General features: G+C 36.9%; 1 protein-coding gene across 4 annotated transcripts in view; it reads right to left on the reverse strand.

The window, feature by feature from the left end:
• The window catches only part of LEPR (leptin receptor), a 94369-nt gene that overhangs the window by 66627 nt on the left and 11651 nt on the right, over positions 1-16091 (reverse strand). For 2 of the 4 annotated variants that reach the window (XM_082664573.1, XM_082664574.1), the window contains one exon: positions 1052-1177. In XM_082664573.1, the coding sequence (XP_082520699.1) occupies positions 1052-1091 (40 nt within the window). In that variant the 5' untranslated portion in view covers positions 1092-1177. Of the gene's footprint in view, positions 1-1051; positions 1178-10028; positions 10101-16091 lie in introns of those variants that run through there. The other 2 variants (XM_082664575.1, XM_082664576.1) reach the window with 2 other exon arrangements.

The raw sequence follows: 16091 nt of genomic DNA on the forward strand, positions 1-16091 counted from the left end.
AGCTCTCCTGGGTCTCCAGCTTGTCAACTGCAAATCTTGGGACTTCTCAGCCTCCATAATCATGCGAGCCAATTCCTTATAATAAACCTCATCCTAGATATATATAAATCCTATTGGTCCTGCTTCTCTGGAGAACCTTGACTAATACAGAGCTAAATATCTACATTTTAGAAATTTCTAAAAATCAATTGAGACAAATAAAATCCAACAACAAAATAGTCAAAGTATGTGAGTTAGAAAATCACATAAAAAAATAGAAATGGTCACTAAACAGTACTCAATCTCACAAATAACCAAATAAATAAAATTAAAGTGAGATGTTGTATTTTGCTTTGACAGGGCAAAAAGGTAAAAGAATGATAACATACATCTTTGGCAGGAATACAATGGAATACCACTCATATACTCATGTTGGGACTGCAAAAGGCACAGAGCTTTGTGGAGAAGATTTCACAGTATCTATCAAATTCAAACATGTGCTTACTACTCAACACAGAAATTCCTCGTTAGGAATTAATCTATAGAAATACTCTTCTAAATACACAAAGATATATGTATACGAATTTCAATGTAGCATTATCTGTTATGGAAAAAGAATTGTCTATCAATGGGAGTTGTTCAAATAAATTTATAATTTAAGGTACATTCATACAGTTCATTGTCATGCAACCATTAAACAAATAAGTAAATCAGTAAACACTGGCAAAATAGTTGTCATGATAAATTGAAAAGCTGTTAAGTGGAAGAAAGAAAAATGCAGAATGTATAGACCAGTTCTATTTTTGCAACTAGAGATATGAATGTGTGTGTGTGTGTGTGTGTGTGTGTGTGTGTGTTATGTTCCTGGGAGGATACACATCACATTGTTTCCAGGAGGTTGGGAAGAGTTCTCATTTTCACACTTATACGTTTGTTTGGTTTGCATTTTTAACCATGAGCAAGAGAATTCCTAACTGGAAACGGGAAATTTGATTAGCCATTAAAGGAAACAGCATCTCTAAGGGCAAAATCTCTACCTCATATATGGATATTTAAAAAGCAAATAACTTACCCCAATGTAAAAAAGCCACACAGAATTTTTGACAACTCATCTTACTTCAGAGAAGTGCGCCTGAAAAACAGTAAATCTAAAACAAATACACACGCACATAAAAAAACTGACATATACACAAGCCGTCTGTGGAAAAATATAAAAGGAAAAGGATTATAATTAAGAATTCTTTAAATTGTAATCCTCTACAATACTCTGGATCAGTATCAGTGTTTAACATTAACGTAAAACTGTAAGTTATAGATTCATTCCTACGCACATGCTATTTTACATAGTTAAAATATAAGCGATACATTCACACATGGCTTAATAAAAAAAATGGCAATGTTCCTTTATGACATGACAAACCAGGACAGGTATCACAGATGAGATTGAATTTTTAACTAAAGAAAAGTGCTCACAATGTTAATTAAATATGTACAGCTGATCTAACATTATAAGTATCACACTCTTCATTTTGTGTGTGTGCTCAGTTCTTAAATTTCTCTTATTTCCTAAAGCCTTTATCTTCACTATGATACTACAAAGCCAAATGATTATAGCATAGGTAATGCACTGCACATTTATTTCCAATAAAGATGAGGACATTTTCCCATATGCTTTTAGAAACCCCCGTTCATTTGTAAATGAGGTAATATTCATTCACATTGGCGAGTTATCAGTAGTTGAAGGAAAGTCTGATGGCTTCATATATGCAGATGATAGGGACGACTTCAGAGACAAACTTTCCCATGAGTTCTATTCAATTTGAATATATTATGAATAAGATTATTTGTACTACTATGTTAACATATTGGACTTAGATTTGTAAGGAAACACTAAAGGCTTTTGATGTCCGAGTCTTTTTCATTATCTCATATTTGGAATTCAGTTCACTATATGAAAATTAATCTGAGGTAAAACACCCTGAATTAAGCGTCAGGAATGTTGGGTGTCAATCAAGGCTCTTTGACTAATCAGCTATAGGACTTGGGACGTCACCACTCTAGACCTCAGGTTCCTCATCTACAAATCAGACTGAAGGACGATCTCTACAATCCCTTTCAGAGCTGCCTATGATTCTGGGGAGACTTTGGTTTAAAACAGTAATTACAGCTTGAGCACAAAGAATATTATAAAGTATTGAGTGAGAAACATGTCTCATAAGTCATATTTGAGAACTGGTAGCATGTGATGAGCAAACAGAAAAACGTGTTTGTTTAGTTCACAACTTACATGACTCTTAGGAAAAAGATGGATGAGTATGACCATTTTGTAGTCTCGTAAATTTGTTTGTCAGACTGAGTTTTTCACCAGGATTTTGATTCTTTACACACTTGACATCAGAATGTATCTTTACGGTTTCTAGAAATCAGTTCAGTGTGCAATCTTAATTATCTAATGGTATTAAATGTGTGCAAAGTCCTCCCAGGTTTTTTATGCTATCTGTTTCTGATACAACATTGTCTCATAAACAAACCCAAGGTCAATTGCATAATCAGGATGTGTCATAAATGCAACATATCACTAGACTAAGTGTTTCGCCTGAAGTGACTAATGACTAAGTAATTCAGTCCAACAACTGATTTGACTCACTGTTAACTCAACTGTTCTACTGAGTCAAGTGGATCAACAATACATCATATTGTTCTTCCTTACATAAGACAACCATTCTTTTATTTAATGTTCCAGGCGAAACACAAACTACTCTTAGGTTTGAATTCCTGCAATCAGGTTTCACTCTTCTATAACAGAGTAACAATCACAAGCGTCAAGAGGGCATAGCCGTAACATTGAAGAGACTGTGAAAGGTGATATTTACATAGACACAAAGAAAGAAATATTTATATCCACCCTAAATTGTACCAGAAAGGAATATACGAGGAGGTTTATAAAAACGTAAATAATAGGGAAAAAATGACATATCTCAAAACTGTGAGGAAAAAAATCAAGCAAAGGGAAAAATTAATGGTAAGGTGACCAAAATGAGTATAATATACAAAACGCCATTAATTGAAATTCACTTCCTACAGATGAGCTTTTAATTTGTTTTAAGTTTTTTTTTAAATTCAGAGAAAAAGTGAAACCAACAGTTTAGGGGGAAAGTACGAATAATCTAGGAAAATAGTCTAACACTAAGAACAGAAAGAAATTTTGCCTGAGTAACTTCATAAGATAACAAGTAACATCCTCATAGGTATCCTAACAGCACCTAGTTTCACGGGAAGTTCAAAATTCAATCATTTCTCACTCCCTCCACTGCCAAAACCCTGCTCCAGGCCACGATTGTCTCTTGAGAAGGGCCTCCTAACTGGTCTGCTGGCTGCAGCCCTTGCTCCCCAATTAAGTCTGTTTCCAATGCAGCAGCCAGAATGGTCTTGGTAACATATGGGTCAGCCCATGTCTCTTTTACAAAACACTGCAGTGCTCACCTTTTCACTCAGAGTAAAAGTCCCAGTCCTGTGCAACACTACAAGGTCCTGGATCTCTAGTGCCCCTCTGATCTCATCAACTGCTGCTCTCCCCTTCGCTCAAGTCACCTTCTCAGAGGAGCCTTCCCTGAACAGCCTACCTAAAATTCCAACACCTTCCCCACCCCATCATGTCATATCTGCTGTTCTGTTTACTTTTTTTCTCCTTATTACTTAACACTATCTAACATGAATATGGTTCATTATTTTTCTTGCTTATTTTCTAACTCTTCCTGCTAGAATGTAAACTCCTCTAGACCAAGGGGTTTTTTGACTGTGTCCTTTTCATGATATCCTTCCCACATAGAAGCCTGCCTCTCATACAGAAGGTGCTCCATATGTAGTAACTGAATGAATGAGTGAAGAAATAAATAAATGAGTGTCAAGATAAGACTCTTTCTTGAAATAGCCTTCGAAACAGGCTGGTGGTATCACACCAAGACAAAATTGAATAAAAGCAATCTTTAAAAGAGGCATTCTAAATCATCCAGATACAGCTCTTTGAGAAACTGTCGTAATATAAGAGAGAATTTCAGAATGGTGATTCCTAACTACTTCTGGATCATTGACCTTGTTGAGAATTTGGTGAGAGCAATGTACCAACTGGCAGGAGGAGGCACATATACCTAAAATTAGGGCTATAATTTCAAGGGGTTAATAAACTCTCTGAAATTTATCCAAAGCTCCCAGATTAAGAATTCCTAATGTAGGTAAATGAAGTGCACATCCCTCTATAATTATAGCTCCATGAATTGAGTCATTGATAGACATCAGGTTATGAGGAGCTTGAGATGATACGGCCTAGCATTTCTCCTGGAATGTAATCATTCTACGTTGATAGTTAAAAGGAGTAATGTGTCTTATCTGAAATATCTGAAGAAATCTTTAGTAAACTATACAAAGATTCACCCATAGTCTGATCTAAACGACACATCCATTATATCTGGATGTACAGGCACTAATTCAATTTGCATAATATACCAAACATAGTAAAGCATATTAAACATATCACTAACTCTTCAGTTATTACTAAACTTAAAACAAAAGGAAAAATTAAAATCTGTACTCTACATAAATTATTTTATCAGACTTTAATATCTATTGTAGAGAATTTTTGTGTTATTTTTATGTATCAAATTCTACTCATATATAAACAGAATAGTCTCAATTAGTGTTTGAATGAATCTCTGGGCAGAAAAGAAATTAACTACAACTTTCTCCAATGATCTCAAAAAGTCTCTAGATTTGTAGAAAATTTTACAAGTAAGAAAAGCAATTCTGGCAATACTGTTGTTTTGATGAACAAACTCAATGAGCTCCATCTGCCACTAATTTTTGCTTTTACTTTCTGCTAGAGAAGCAGCCATGTATCTTTCACCTAAATAACAACATTTAAGCATTTTATTTAAATATAAATGAAAAACACTCTTAGAGTGTCAAAATTTAGCAAATATACTCTGGTCTATTTCTATTAACCTCATTATTTTAAGTATGTTTACTTTTATTTCTTCACTTAGGAAGGAAATTGGTCATGTTATTCCCATTAAGTAGCTGTTATAGACTTAAATTAGTTTTTTTATTAAACAATAAATTTCTTCCTTCATCCTGGTATAAGCATTTGTCCCTTTGAAAACATAATTTCGAGTTTAATTCCTGATATGACTCTAACTGTGTGTTCTTGTTGCAAATTGATTCCTTGAAATTAGACTAATAAGCTATGATTTATTAACCTAGGTACCAAAGTCAACACAGCTGAGTCAAAATAGGCATCTTACCAATATACGAAGTAACTTAAAATCTGTACATAAATCAACTCATTTAAATATTAGTTGAATACTTGGTAAAATGTAAGTTATTACGTGGGGTACTACGTATACAGAAATTAAGAAGAAATCATCATTTACTTTAAGAATAATATTATTTTTTAATTTTTATTTTATACTGACATTATTTTATTATTTTACATGTCAAAGTACTATAATTCCAGTATGAATAAAGTGCCATGGGACTTCAGATTCAAGATGGCAAACTAAACAAATTGATCTTCTTTTCCTCCTGAGATGCTTTTAGAATTATAGTAAAGTCAATCCACTTAGAACAAGAGAATGACGGGACCAGCAGCAAAAAAGAGATTTAAACTTCTGGAAGATGAAACAAAGACTAACAAAGTAGAATGAAGGAAGGAACTACCTAGGACATTTGGGTAAGGCTCTGTCATCAATGAGGAAACAAACTTGCTTGGGAGAACCCTGGATGTTGGATCGTTTGGTCTCTATATGTAATGTTTGACTTTTTTATCCCCTCAAAAACAGCAAAATGTAGCTCTCTGTAACTGTCAGTGGAGTGGTTTACAAATAACCAAAATCAACTCTGCCTAGTTTAAGTAGTGCCAACTGAAAATTGTCACTTGCCATCTGGAATGAAGTCATTAGCCACTGTAGTCGCTGACCTTCAACACACCCTGAAGTGAGTTCAGGGTGGAGATCAGGAATGAGGCACTCTGTGCTCTGGGAAAACCTGGCAGAACAGGCCTTCAGATAGTTAGATATTTTCAGAAGACTTTATGAGCCCAATTTCTTGCATCTTCTCACATCTAGAAAAGCACAGTCACTAACAGAGACATCTGATCCTCTTGACTAGCAGCTACCCTCTGCCAAAATGTGTGCTTGATTGCATGTACCCCCTTCACCAAAATCACATATATACTGCCCCCCACACCTCTTCAGAGCAGTTTCTTAGAGCTGTCTGAGAGGCTCTCTCCCGGGCTATAGTCCTCATTTTGCCCCAAATAAAACTTAACTTACAACTCTCACATTGTGCATTTTTTTTAGTCAACAGTAGAAAAGGAACTTACTAAAGATTACTGGGTACCTCACAGAACCTCAGCGAGGACCAGAGAACCCAGCCAGTAAAGCACACAGTCAAGAACCATACCCAACATCTAATGTAGAATTGCTCTAGAAAAGACAGCCCTGACACCACAACAGGACACTGTATGTTATGACTGAAACCATAGTGCCTACTACCTCTGAGTTCTTCTGAGCTCATGTGCCCCTTCATGTCCCACACTTCTCAACTAAAATCTGGCATGAATGCCTCTAAGTGGTAAAACCTAATTCACAATCTACCTTCAGACAGCCAGAAAACTTGGTAAAATATGGATCTATAATGTGGGGAATTCCCAAAGACAAGCAAAGTATTCAAAGGTGTCAAATGGCCAAAGAAAATAAAGAATTGTCCTTTATACTCCTATATGATAAAGGGGGGGAAATACAAGTTATCTGAGGAGAACTTGGGCTTCTAGTATAGGCTTGGCACCAACATGATAAAGACCTTACACATCCTGATACTTAAGGGGATAAGCCTTCAGCATAAATGGCAGCTCCTTACTCAAGGGCCTAAAAATGAAGCCTGTCCAATGGCAAACAATGCCCATACACACAGAATTCACATTCTTATTTCTTCACATAAAGCCACCCTGAATGGAGACATGAGCTAAGACATGAAGAAAGTCTTCAGTATAATGGAAAAATTTTGTATAAAGAAAGATAGAAAAAAGAAAACCTACCACAGGGGACACAGAGATAAATCAGAGGAAAAAAAGTAGCTTTAACAAATGCTAAAGAGGACGTGTCAAAAGACTTTGCACCCATAAACTCAAAGATTGTTCTGACAAAGGAATATCAAAGGAAGAAAGAGCTTTGGGGAAAAAAAAAGGAAGAGTTGCGAAAAAGTTTTTCCAATGGAAAGGTTAGAAAACATATTGGCATAATTAATTCCTCCCCAAGGTGGGGGGAGGGGAATAAAGTCAAGTGATTCATATCCAACCAATAGCATTTACAGAAAAAAAGAATAAAGAGAAAATGATCGGCGAAATAATGTAAGAAAATTTCCCAGGGCTGATAAGAGACATAAGTCTTCAAACTGACAAAAAAAAAAAAAAAAAAAAAAAAAAATTCTACCAACTTCCAAGAAAGAGGAATGGAAAAAAAATCCATTCCTAAGCATATCATTAAGAAACTGCAGAAGAGCAAAGAAGAAGAGAAGATAGGAAGAGTTTCCAGAGAGAAAAAAATCACTAAAGGAATGGTAAACAGAATTAAAACAAATGTTTCATCTCAAAACACTGAATTCTAAAAAACAATCCAGTAATGGCTGATGGAAAATTATTTATAGTTTAAAATTCTATTAGCCAATCAAGCAAGTATCAGAGCAAAACAAATATATTTTCAATAATGCAATGATTTAGAAAATTTATATCCCATGAATCTCTTTCTCAGAGGTAATTTTATGACATATTCCAGCAAAATGAGGAATAAACCAAGAAAGAGGGATGCAGGGACTCAGGATACAGGAAAGCTTGACTACGACTCAGTTGATGACTCTGCAGACTTGAGAATGAACTGTCCAGATAGTAGATGGGGTACAGATGACCACTGAAAGGAAATGGCCAAGAAAAAGGTGAGGACATAAGGCAACTTAATGCATAATATGATTCTGAAGCTGTAAAAATTTGAAAATAAAACAAACAAAAAACCAGAATAACATGAGGGAAAAAAGGAAGCCTTAGTTCAAAATTGAAGCCACTAGTCCAAATAAGAATATGCATTCAATAAGCTTCAAAAAGAAGAATGAAATGGATTCCAAAAAATAAAGCGAATGAGGAAAAAACTTAAAATTAAAGACATAATGAACAAGGCTCACATATCTTCTCACAATAAGAAAAAAATTCAGCTAAATGGAAAAAGCCTTATTAAAAAGTCCTGATCTAAATATGAATTGAAATAAAATATGGCACAATTTTGAGCAAATGCTGAAATTAAAAAATCCATTTGAAAGAAGAAAGAATCCCCTTAACCTTGATTCTAGGAACATTCTCCTTTGGGTGGCTGAGAAGTCACATTGAATGAAATAATCCTAGAACTCTTCCTAGTTCTGCAATGAGTAATACTTAAAAAGTCACAATAACATTAATGTTGCTATTTATTTATTTTTCAACTTTTTGGCCTAACCAATAGACAAAAATGAAAAATTTAATTGCAAATATTAAGCATAAAATATTATCAATATTCTCACTGTACAGCTGTCAAAATTGGAGTAGTAAAATTATAAAAGGAGAGATGGTGAGAAGGCAAAGGGTGAAATATCCCAACTTTATAAAATAGGGAGTCAAGAGAAACCATCTGTACTGAATGGAACAAGAAATGGTCATGGAATTATAAACGGAACCAATAAAAGAGGTCAGAAAATTAATATAATTATATGTAGAAGAGGGTCAGAGAAAGAACGTGAAATTAGTAAGCTAAATTCTTTCCTACTACGGTACCTGTTTAAAGTTGATAAATGAAAATAAAAGGAAAAAAAGTCAATATAAGCATATTATTTAGCCCTACAGAGGTAGCCAATGGAGGAAACAAACCCAGAAATGATTAAAGTTAGTTGTTCTCAAAGTCAGGAATAAAAAAGTGAAGGGAGTCGGGCAAGGGACCACTGTGTTTTATTACAGTAGGTTTTTGTAACCATGTGCATGGATTCTTTTCATGCAAAATTATTATTTTGTCCTTTTAATTAAATTAAGTGCTAATGGATTTCAAAGAAAGTAGCTACTAACAAAGTCCTAGGAGCTAATTAAAGGTTCACAGAAATGACATATTAGTTGAACTCCAAGAAATACAATCCAAAGGGAGAGAGTAGTATTGTATTTCCTCTATTCTAAGATTCACAATATTTTAACACCTCTGACACCAGGATCCTTGTTAAAATCGATGTCATCTTACAACCACTGATGGCCTGGTAGCAGCTGTGATCTCGCTGTCATTGATTGCCAACACAGAAACCTGGGGTGCTTTTCTAATGACAGACAGGACAATTTTAATCCATCAATATTTCAGTTAACAAACTATTGAAAGACCATTTGAGGAAGGAAGGAATATGAGCCCTGTGTGCTATCTGAAAACCTTCTGTGGACATCTTTTGCTAAGATCAATATAGAGCCAGCATAAAATTTGCAAAATGAACCAACTTAAAAGAAAATTTCAGAGATTGGTTCAAGACGGCGGAGTAGAAGGATGTGCTCTCACTCCCTCCTGCGAGAACACCAGAATCACAACTAACTGCTGAAAATCATCAACAGGAAGACACTGGAACTCACCAAAAAAGATACCCCACATCCAAAGACACAGGAGAAGCCATAATGAGACAGTAGGAGGGGCACAATCACAATAAAATCAAATCTCATAACTGCTGGGTGGGTGATTCACAAACTGGAGAACACTTATACCACAGAAGGCCACCCACTGGAGTGAAGGGTCTGAGCCTCACGTCAGGCCTCCGAACCTGGGGGTACGGCAACGGAGGGGGAATTCCAAGAGAATCAGACTTTGAAGGCTAGCGGGATTTGATTGCAGGACTTCAACAGGACTGAGGGAAACAGAGACTCCACTCTCGGAGGGCACACACAAAGTAGTGTGCACATCAGGACCCAGGGGAAGGATCAGTGACCCCATAGGAGACCAAACCAGACCTACCTGCTAGTGTTGGAGGGTCTCCTGCAGAGGCAGGGGGTGGCTCTGTCTCACCGTGAGGACAAGGACACTGGCAGCAGAAGTTCTGGGAAGTACTCCTTGGTGGGAGCCCTCTCAGAGTCAGCAATTAGCCCCACCAAAGAGCCCGGGTAGGCTACAGTGTTGGGTCGCCTCAGGCCAAACAACCAACAGGGAGGGAACCCAGCCCCACCCATCAGCAGTCAAGTGGATTAAAGTTTTACTGAGCTCTGCTCACCAGAGCAACAGCCAGCTCTACCCAGCACCACTCCCTCCCATCAGGAAACTTGCACAAGCCCCGTAAATAGCCTCATCCACCAGAGGGCAGACAGCAGAAGCAAGAAGAACTACAATCCTGCAGCCCGTGGAACAAAAACCACATTCACAGAAAGACAGACAAGATGGAAAGGCAGAGGGCTATGTAACAGATGGAGGAACAAGATAAAACCCCAGAAAAACAACTAAATGAAGTGGAGACAGGCAACCTTCCAGAAAAAGAATTCAGAATAATGATAGTGAAGATGATCCAGGACCTCAGAAACAGAATGGAGGCAAAGATCAAGAAGATGCAAGAAATGTTTAACAAAGACTATAAGAATTAAAGAACAAACAAACAGAGATGAACAATACAATAACTGAAATGAAAACTACACTAGAAGGAATCAACAGTAGAAAAACTGAGGCAGAAGAATGGATAAGTGACCTGGAGGACAGAATGGTGGAATTCACCGCTGCGGAACAGAATAAAGAAAAAGGAATGAAAAGAAATGAAGACAGCCTAAGAGACCTCTGGGATAACATTAAATGCAACAACATTCACATTATAGGGGTCCCAGAAGGAGAAGAGAGAGAGAAAGGACCGGAGAAAATATTTAAAGAGATTATAGTCGAAAACTTCCCTAACATGGGAAAGGAAATAGCCACCCAGGTCCAGGAAGTGCAGGGAGTCCCATACAGGATAAGCCCAAGGAGAAGCAAGCCGAGACACACAGTAATCAAATTGGCAAAAATTAAAGCCAAAGAAAAATTATTGAAAGCAACAAGGAAAAAACGACAAATAACATACAAGGGAACTCCCATAAGGTGAATAGCTGATTTCTCAGCAGAAACTCTACAAGCCAGAAGGGAGTAGCATGATATACTTAAAGTGATGAAAGGGAAGAAACTACAACCAAGATTACTCTACCCAGCAAGGATCTCATTCAAATTCCATGGAGAAATCAAAAGCTTTACAGACAAGCAAAAGCTAAGAGAATTCAGCACCACCAAACCAGCTCTACAACAAATGCTAAAGGAACTTCTCTAAATGGGAAACACAAGAGAAGAAAAGGACCTACAAAAACAAACCCAAAACAATTAACGAAATGGTCATAGGAACATACATTTTGATAATTAAATGTGAATGGATTAAATGCTCCAACCAAAAGGCACAGGCTTGCTGAATGGATACAAAAACAAGACTCATATATATGCTGTCTACAAGAGACCCACTTCAGACCTAGGGAAACATACAGACTGAAAGTGAAGGGATAAAAAAGATATTCCATGCAAATGGAAATCAAAATAAAGCTGGAGTAGCAATTCTCATATCAGACAAAATAGACTTTAAAACAAAGACTATTACAAGAGACAAGGAAGGACACTACATAATGATCAAGGGATCAATCCAAGAAGAAGATATAACAATTATAAATATATATGCACCCAACATAGGAGCACATCAATACATAAGGCAACCGCTAACAGCTATAAAAGAGGAAATCGACACTAACACAATAATAGTGGGGGAATTTAACATCTCACTTACACCAACGGACAGATCATCCAAACAGAAAATTAATAAGGAAACACAAGCCTTAAATGACACAATAGACCAGAGAGATATAATTGATATTTATAGGACATTCCATCCAAAAACAGCAGATTACACTTTCTTCTCAAGTGCGCACGGAACATTCTCCAGGATAGATCACATCTTGGGTCACAAAGAAGCCTCAGTAAATTTAAGAAAATTGAAATCATATCAAGCATCTTTTCTGACCACAATGCTATGAGATTAGAAATGAATTACAGGGAAAAAAATGTAAAAAACACAAACACATGGAGGCTAAACAACACATTACTAAATAACCAAGAGATCACTGAAGAAATCAAAAAGGATATCAAAAAATACCTAGAGACAAATGACAATGAAAACACGATGATCCAAAACCTATGGAATGCAGCAAAAGAAGTTCTAAGAGCGAAGTTTATAGCTACACAAGCCTACTTCAAGAAACAAGAAAAATCTCTCAAATAAACAATCTAACCTTACATCTAAAGGAACTAGAGAAAGAACAAACAAAACCCTAAGTTAGCAGAAGAAATCATAAAGATCAGAGCAGAAATAAATGAAATAGAAACAAAGAAAACAATAGCAAAGATCAATAAAACTAAAAACTGGTTCTTTGAGAAGATAAACAAAATTGAAAAACCATTAGCAAGACTCATTAAGAAAAATAGGGAGAGGACTCAAATCAATAAAATTAGAAATAAAAAAGGAGAAGTTACGGGGCTTCCCTGGTGGCGCAGTGGTTGAGAGTCTGCCTGCCGATGCAGGGGACACGGGTTCGTGCCCCGGTCCGGGAAGATCCCACATGCCGCGGAGTGGCTGGGCCCGTGAGCCATGGCCGCTTGAGCCTGCACGTCCAGAGCCTGTGCTCTGCAACGGGAGAGGCCACGACAGTGAGAGGCCTGCGTACCACAAAAAAAAAATAAATAAAGTGAAAAAAAAAAGGAGACATTACAACGGACACCACAGAAATACAAAGCATCTCAAGAGACTACTACAAGCAACTCTATGCCAATAAACTGGACAACCTGGAAGAAATGGACAAATTCTTAGAAAGGTATAACCTTCCAAGACTGAACCAGGAAGAAGTAGAAAATATGAACAGACCAATCACAAGTAATGAAATTGAAACTGTGATTAAAAATATTCCAACAAACAAAAGTCCTGGAACAGAGGGCTTCGCAAGTGAATTCTATCAAACATTTAGAGAAGAGCTAACACCCATCCTTCTCAAACTCTTCCAAAAATTGCAGAGGAAGGAACACTCCCAAACTCATTGTATGAGGCCACCATCACCCTGATACCAAAACCAAACAAAGATACTACAAAAAAAAAAAAAAAATTACAGACCAATATCACTGATGAATATAGATGCAAAAATCCTCAACAAAATACTAGCAAACAGAATCCAACAACATATTAAAAGGATCATACACCATGATCAAGTGGGACTTAACCCAGGGATGCAAGTATTCTTCAATATACACAAATCAATCAATGTGATACACCATATTAACAAATTGAAGATGAAAAACCATATGATCCTCTCAATAGATGCAAAAAAGCTTTTGACAAAATTCAACACCCATTTGTGATAAAAACTCTCCAGAAAGTAGGCATAGAGGGAACCTACCTCAACATAACAAAGGGCATATATGACAAACCCACAGCAAACATCATTCTCAATGGTGAAAAACTGTAAGCAATTCCTCTAAGTTCAGGAACAAGACAAGGATGTCACTCTCACCACTATTATTCAACATAGTTTTGGAGGTTCTAGCCATGGCAATCAGAGAAGAAAAAGAAATAAAAGGAATACAAATTGGAAAAGAAGAGGTAAAACTGTCACTGTTGGCATTTGACATGATACTATACATAGAGAATCCGAAAGATGCCACCAGAAAACTACTAAAGCTAATCAATGAATTTGGTAAAGTTGCAGGATACAAAATTAATGCACAGAAATCTCTTGCATTCCTATATACTAATGATGAAAAATCTGAAAGAGAAATTAAGGAAACACTCCCATTTACCGCTGCCACAAAAAGAATAAAATACCTAGGAATAAACCTACCTAGGGAGACAAAAGACCTATATGCAGAAAACTACAAGACACTGATGAAAGAAATTAAAGATGATACCAACAGATGGAGAGATATACCAAGTTCTTGGACTGGAAGAATCAACGTTGTGAAAATGACTATACTACCCAAAGCAATCTACAGATTCAATGCAATCCCTATCAAATAACCAATGGCATTTTTTACAGAACTAGAACAAAAAATCTTAAAATTTGTATGGAGACCTAAAAGACCCCAAATAGCCAAAGCAGACTTGAGGGAAAAAAACAGAGCTGGAGCAATCAGACTCCCTGATTTCAGACTATACTACAAAGCTACAATCACCAAGACAATATGGTACTGGCACAAAATATAGATCAATGGAACAAGATAGAAAGCCCAGAGATAAACCCACACACCTACAGTCAACTAGTCAATGACAAAGGAGGCAAGGATGCACAATGGAGAAAAGACAGTCTCTTCAATAAGTGCTGTTGGGAAAACTGGACAGCTACATGTAAAAGAATGAGGGCTTCCCTGGTGGCGCAGTGGTTGGGAGTCCGCCTGCTGATGCAGGGGACGCAGGTTCGTGCCTCAGTCCGGGAGGATCCCACGTGCCACAGAGCAGCTGGGCCTGTGAGCCATGGCCGCTGGGCCTGCGCATCCGGAGCCTGTGCTCTGCAACGGGAGAGGCCACAGCAGTGAGAGGCCCACGTACCACAAAAAAAAAAAAAAAAAAAAAGAATGAACTTAGAACACTCCTAACACCATACACAAAAATAAATTCAAAATGGATTAGAGACCTAAATGTAAGACCAGACACTATAAAACTTTTAGTGGAAAACAGGAAGAACAAGCTTTGACATAAATCACAGCAAGATCTTTTTTGTCCCACCTCCTACAGTAATGGAAATAAAAACAAAAATAAACAAATGGGACCTAATGAAACTTAAAAGCTTTTGCACAGCAAAGGAAACCATAAACAAGATGAAAAGACAACCCTCAGAATGGGAGAAAATATTTGCAAATGAATCAATGGACAAAGGATTAACCTCCAAAATTTACAAGCAGCTCATGCAACTCAATATCAAAAAAACAAACAACCCAATCCAAAAATGGGCAGAACACCTAAATAGACATCTCCAAAGAAGATATACAGATAGCCAAAAAACACATGAAAGAATGCTCAGCATCACTAATCATGAGAGAAATGCAAATCAAAACTACAATGAGGTATCACCTCACACCAGTCAGAGTGGCCATCATCAAAAAATCTACAAACAAGAAATGCTGGAGAGGGTGTGGAGAAAAGGGAATCCTTTTGCACTGTTGGTGGGAATGTAAATTGATACAGCCACTATGGAGAACAGTATGGCGTTTCCTTAAAAAACTAAAAATAGAACTACCATATGACCCAGCAATCCCACTACTGGGCATATACCCTGAGAAAACCATAATTCAAAAAGAGTCATGTACCAAAATGTTCATTGCAGCACTATTTACAATCTCCAGGACATGGAAGCAACCTAAGTGTCTGTCAACAGATGAATGGATAAAGAAGATGTGGTACATATATACACTGGAATATTACTCAGCCATAAAAAGGAACGTAATTGGGTCATTTGTAGAGACGTGGATGGATCTAGAGACTGTCACACAGAGTGAGGTAAGTCAGAAAGAGAAAAACAAATATCATATATTAATGCATATATATGGAACCTAGAAAAATGGTACAGATGAACCGGTTTATAGGGCAGAAATTGAGACACAGATGTACAGCACAAATGTATGGACACCAAGGTGGGAAAGCGGTGGGGGGTGGGGGTGGGGGTGGGATGAATTGGGAGATTTGGATTGACATGTATAGACTGATGTGTATAAAATGGATGACTAATAAGAACCTGCTGTATAAAAAAATAAATAAAACAAAATTCAAAAAAAAAAATAAGAGCCCACAAACAGCATTCCCCTGGGCCACAGTCCCCCTCTCCCAAGGGAACAGATAGAAAAGAAAAAAAAAGAAAATCTCAGAAACCATAGTGAAGCATTCTTTTTTGAAGTGCTATATAACAAATAGTCTTGATAACCCAGAGTATGATACCATTTGGGAAAATACTGACATCAACAACACTGAGTTGAAAAATGATTCAGAAAAAC

The sequence above is a fragment of the Grampus griseus genome, assembly GCF_964374135.1.
Source record: "Grampus griseus genome assembly, chromosome: 1".
NCBI classification, from domain to species: Eukaryota; Metazoa; Chordata; class Mammalia; order Artiodactyla; family Delphinidae; genus Grampus; species Grampus griseus.